Source organism: Artemia sp. Qi Xiang Cuo, chromosome 11 (genome assembly GCF_049724085.1).
Source record: "Artemia sp. Qi Xiang Cuo chromosome 11, ASM4972408v1, whole genome shotgun sequence".
Lineage (NCBI taxonomy): Eukaryota > Metazoa > Arthropoda > Branchiopoda > Anostraca > Artemiidae > Artemia > Artemia sp. Qi Xiang Cuo.
In genome coordinates, this window is record NC_142804.1 from 931,929 (window position 1) to 937,764 (window position 5,836).

Sequence of the window (5,836 nt, forward strand, 5' to 3'; positions counted from 1 at the left end):
GTAGGCTTATTTGGAGACCAGTCGAAAGTGCCTTGACTGCCACGTCATTTATCATAGCCTGGGCTTCTGCAACGGGTTCAGTAAGTATGTCCACATCGTCAGCTTAGTCAAGATCTGTGACCGAGAAGGACGGGCTCACTGCAACGCCTTTATAATTGTCCAGGACCCTGAGGATCCAATCGATGACGAAGCTGAACAAAGTTGGTGAAAGGACACAGCCTTGACGTACACCCTCCTCGATCAGGACCAGATATGAAAGATTGCCATCGACTCTTACCCGGGTCTTTGTTCCAGTATAGTATGCCTTGAGCAGATTGATGATCTTCTCAGGGACACCGTCCTCTCTCATTGCCTCCCATATTGCATCACGATGGACCGAATCAAACGCGGTAAGGAATTTTATAAAAATTTGGATTGTTTCCTGCTGGTGTTTAAACCGGTGTTCAAGGATTTGTCGCAGGGTAAAAATATGGTCATAACAACCCATGCCCGGCCTGAATCCTGCTTGGTTGGGATGCGTTCGGCTGTTTCTGGTGTCTCTGAATCTATATAAAAATATGACTGCGAACAGCTTGGCTGCAATGGGGATAAGGGATATACCTCGGTAGTTTTTGCAGTCCATTCAGTATCCTTTTTTGAAGATAGGGACAATTATTGAGGTCTTTCATTCATCTGGGATGTCTTCATTGTCCCAGCCTTCGGTTATCACGCTATGAAGTTCATCCACCGCCACCTCGGGAAGAGCTTTCAGTAACTCGGCAGGAATCCCATCTATTCCTGGGCTTTTATGGTTTTTCAAAACTTGGATCGTCTTAGTTACTTCATCCCTGGAGGGTGGGTCCATAAATACATTTTCATAAGCCTGGTTGTGCGGGGGTGTCTGCGGTGCTGTAAGTGGTTGCTTTCGATTACTATTATCTCCTGGTCTCAATAGTTCTTGGAAATGAACTCGCCATCTTTCCATACGTTCCTCGCTGCTTGTGAGTATTTTCCCATCTTTCGCCTTAAGCGAGGGGATAGTAGTTTGCTTCTTCTTCCTACTGGATTCTCTAAGTATATGATAGAGTTTTCGTATATCGTTCCGTGATGCGGCTCTTTCCATATCACTGGCGACATTAGACCAGTAGGCTTTTTTGTCAGCTCTTGCTGATTTGTGAAATTCTTGTCGTAGCACTTTGTATGTGGGGGACTTCTTGTTGGTCATTTCTTTTTTCTTGGCAGAGAGTCTGAGTGTCTTTTCTGAGATCCATTTCTTGGTTTTACGCTTGACAAACCCAAGTACGTTTGAGGCAGCTTCATTGATGTGGTCTTTGAATTTGCTCAATTTCTTCTCAAACTTTATCTTGGGGCACTGATCAGTCGGGATTGCCTCCTCGGTGTCATCTTGAAGCACAGCGAAGCGGTTTGAGAGTTCAAGGACAAATGCTCCTCGGTACTCATCTACTTTCAACTTTGACACGTCTATTTTCTGGTTCGGCATAGTAGTCTTCCTTGAGCTAAGTCTGTACTTTAGCCTTGTCTTCAGCAAGAAGTGGTCAGATCCATTTATCGATCCCGTGTCAGCACCTTTGTGCACTCTCGAGTCCAACACCATGGATTTCCATCGTCGGAATACAAGGAGATAATCTATTCGGGCCTTTACTCTTCCATCGCGGGATTCCCATGTATATTTATGACACGGCTTGTGCCTAAGCCAGGTGTTAGCCACAGCGAGATTGTTCTGCATTGCAAACAGCAAAGGCCTGTTTCCACTTGTGCACCTGTCTTCGATGCCGTGCTTGCCGATCGCATGTTCCGAGCTATTCAGCTTTCCGCCAATTCTGGCATTGAAGTCGCCTCCAATTAGGAGGATATCTTTCCGGGGAATGTTATCAATGACTGTCTGCTGGTCACTGTAAAACTGATCATTTAGCTGTTCAGTGGCATCTCTTATTGGGGCGTAAACGCTATGGACAGTCAGATTGTTCGTGCGCCCTTAATTCTTGCCCGTACGATTCTCTCAGACACAGGCTCATATTCGATGAGGCCAGTGGCTGCTTTGGGGGACAACAGGATACCTACTACTGCTCGGCCAGATCCATCTAATGGTCCCGAGTTATAAAAAGAGACCGCCTTCCCAGCCGAGGATTTAAGGGTCAAGATGTTACGTCCATTTACGTCCGTCTCAGAAACGCACAGAATATCAAGGTTATAAAGATAAAATTCATCAGCTACAAAAGCTTATGTCAATGAACATTTAATCGAGCACAGGTTTCAGCAGCCGATATTCGGGCCTTGTCTTCTTGAGAGGACGGTGGCTAGCATACTTTTCGACGAGAGCGCCATTCTCGTCGCATCGCATAATACCGGGGATGCCGTAGCCAAACTTTTCATCATCATATTTGTCATCATCATTGAGCGTTTCTTGGGGATAAGGTACACCACAAGGTCCCCAGTCTTGCGGTCACCCGAAGCGCGTTGGCCATCACCTTGCTCGGCATGGAGCTCAGTGAGTTTTACACCCCTTCACCACTTTGAGGTGCGCTAGTGAATTTCCTATGCTGCCTAGGGACGGAGGTTCAAGCCTCATTGCCTGGATGCCCACCACCGCCGTGGAAAGATCCCGGCTTAGCTAGCCCTTTGCTCCCACCTAGAATCAGCAATAGGCTTCAGATTGGGTAACCAGAACATCCTAGATAGATTTTTGATAGCTCAAATATAAAATATTGCTCATATTTACGTTCTACCTATAAATTCCGCCATTTGCAAGTTTCAAATGGTACTAAAAACTACCGAAAATTAAGCTTGAATGATCAATACTTTTGAATTAAACCTTCAAACTTCACTCTGCGATGAATCCTGTGCGCTAGTTCTAATGGCGGTAATTGATGGGAAGGGACGTTCTCGCCCCCTTATTTTTTGCTCCTGCCTAGGTTTTGAAAAACACCTTTTTTGGTTATTTCACTGAAATAGGCACTTTTTTCATTTGAAAAAAAGGGTGGAAAAACAGAAAGTTCACTTTATGGGAATGTGCTATCAAGTCAAATTTATAAAAAGTGACTAGGCATAAATATAAGCTTCTAAATGCGCCCTTAAACAGCTTCATAAGTTTTCAACTGGAGCTAGGGAATGACATTAAAACTTAAAACGAATTGAAATTATTCTGTGTAAATAAAAAAAATCATGGCAGGGTTGTTTCTACATTAAAATTGAATAAAAAACGAGCAAAGATTAATCTAAAAAAATAGTTTTTCCAAGGGAAGTAAAGAGCGAAGTTGAAACTTAAAACGGACAAAAATTATTACTTCACAGCCTATCTAACATATATCAATGAAACTAGTAAAAATAAACCAACTAATTATGTTTCCCTATGTTTCTAGAATTGTAGAAAACTAGCGCTTTACTGAAAACAAAAAATAATATAGGGGTTTTTGTATAGTAAAAGCAAACCAAGTACGACAGTTTTTACAGAATAAAACTATTATCAATCCCTTTTAGGATCAATCTCTTTTAAGATAAATAACAATTCATTTTAGGATTGTTGCTTTATTTTTTTCTCGTTTAATTTGGTATCACTTCTGCACAATGGCTCATTTCAATGCCTGGCTTCGTTTTGGTTTTAAAAAGGACATGTCATGATTAATTTGTAGACAAGTTCGAAGTAAAGCCTTAGAATTTGTATCATAGCTTGAAATTCACTGTTGTATAGAGACAAATAACCATATTTCCAGAATTCATATTATGTCTTATTTGATCTTCATTTCAAGTAATATTAAAGCATATTTCTTACATTTGAAGATTGTTTATTAATCACTATTGATATTATAGCTTATAGCACTATTGAATATTATTCCAAAATGCTACCTGATAAATCAATCCAATAATCTGTATGCTGTTCAATGACTTTGTGGTTATTAAAAAAATATTTAATTCTACGCTTAAGTTTTTAAGATGATTTTAATTGTATATGGAAAGTTACTGATATCACAACTGGTGTAAGAGTATGCAAAGCCTTACAGATTAGTTTATTGTCGTCCGGCTTCATACTCACTTTTCACTGCCAAATTAATATTCCTGTTTTAATACTTGATTTTTGTGTCTTCAGTAAAGCGCTAGTTTTCTATAATCCTAGAAACACAGGGAAATATAATTAGTTAGTTTTTATTTGTACTAGTTTGAATGATATATATTAGATAGGCTGTGAAGCAATAATTTTTGTCCGTTTTAAGTTTCAACTTCGCTCTTTACTTCCCCTGGAAAAACTTTGTTTTTTTAGATTAATTAGGGTATAACGACCCAGGCATTTCGGCTTCCCGCCCAGATGCCTTCGCAAGAAGAAAAACACGAAAAATAAGAGTTGAACTAAAACACTTAAAACCAGAGCCGTTCAAGGGAAGGGGGCCGGGGCAAGCTGCCCTGGGTTCCGTAGTAGGGGACACGGTAGTAGAGGGGGAGCCTTGCTACACGACCGGGAGTGCAATGCCCTTTGAATCCGACCTGGTGTTACATCAGAGCAGATTTCTGGGAATTTGATTTCCCTGGAATTTCAGCATTGAATTTTACGTAATTTCTTTGCCGTAATCAAAGTACCGTATGATCTGTAATGTCACAATTCCAACTTGATACTATGTTTATAATGTCTGTGCTTCGAACCTGAGATAATAGTAGTAGATTGTACATATTGAATTTGCCGAGACGTATAGCAATCTGTATGTTATTTGCCGAGACGTATACACCTTTTCAAAGAGATTCAGAACTCCCTCACATGGTATTATACTTCTAGTTGGGAATTGCGATTTGGGTTATTGACTTACCAAGACACACCAGACAGGTTTCTGGTGGGTATAGTCTGGTTTGGTGGGTATAGTCTGGTTTGGTGGGTATAGTCTGGATTGTTGGGTATAGTCTGGTTGGGTGGGTATAATCTGGTTTGGTGGGTATAATCTGGTTTGGTGGGTATAGTTTGGTTTGGTGAGTATTGTCTGGTTTGATGGGTATAGGCTGGTTTGGTGGGTATAGTCTGGTTCGGTTTTTCAAAGAGAGTGAATATTACACTTTACTTTTTTGTTTTGGTTTGTTTTTTTTTTTTTTTTAAATTGAAAACTAGAGATTGTCAAATTGCGTATTTAGGAATTGTTTTGATTGACATTTTTGCAAAAAGGGATAAGGAATTTGCAAATTGGACACTATGAACGATATTAATTAATGTTTTGAATAATAGGAGTGTGAATGATTCTAATTAGTGATTGGATTGTATGAAGGTGGAGAAAAAAAAGGATTAAACTGATTAGCAGTTAAGGTAACCCCGAAGGGTTTGTTAACTCAGGTATTTTGTTATAAATTTGAAATAACATCAGTCTATTAAAATGGCAAACGACGATAGAATGACATTGTGAGTTGACCTAGCCTTACCTCTCCGATGTGGTCTGTATAATACACAAGTGATGTTTGAACAGTATTGTCAATTTAAAATAGTGTCTAACGTTTTAGTATACTAAAAAGTTGATACTAAGAGAGATGTAGATGATAAGAAAAGAATTTTAATAATGAAATTCAGAACAATCCTTAGAAATCCTTGCAAATCAAGTAGTATGGTGTATTTTAGTACGAACCATAATGTATAATAACCACCAACGACTCTAACCAGCAGAGACATCAACTCCCCAAAGGTCCCTTATCCCCAAACTCGAAGGGCGCCCCCTCCCGCCAACTTTTTGACCCCCAACCCCCATTTTTTTTTTTTTTTTAAATTGATATATTTTTTTCAACTTTTTTTTATATATTTCTTCGAATCAGATGAAACAAACTTAAATTACTATTCTAGTTTTTCTAAACCAGTATTGCCTATAACTTAATA

At 39.6% G+C, this 5,836-nt stretch overlaps 1 protein-coding gene across 1 annotated transcript; it reads right to left on the minus strand.

Moving 5' to 3' along the window:
* Nucleotides 1-664: 664 nt before the first annotated feature.
* Nucleotides 665-1,204, minus strand: LOC148946511 (uncharacterized). The gene has a single exon (XM_089097125.1). It carries the CDS (start codon nucleotides 1,202-1,204, stop codon nucleotides 665-667), a length of 540 nt encoding a protein of 179 aa, XP_088953251.1.
* Between the last annotated feature and the right edge of the window lie 4,632 nt (nucleotides 1,205-5,836).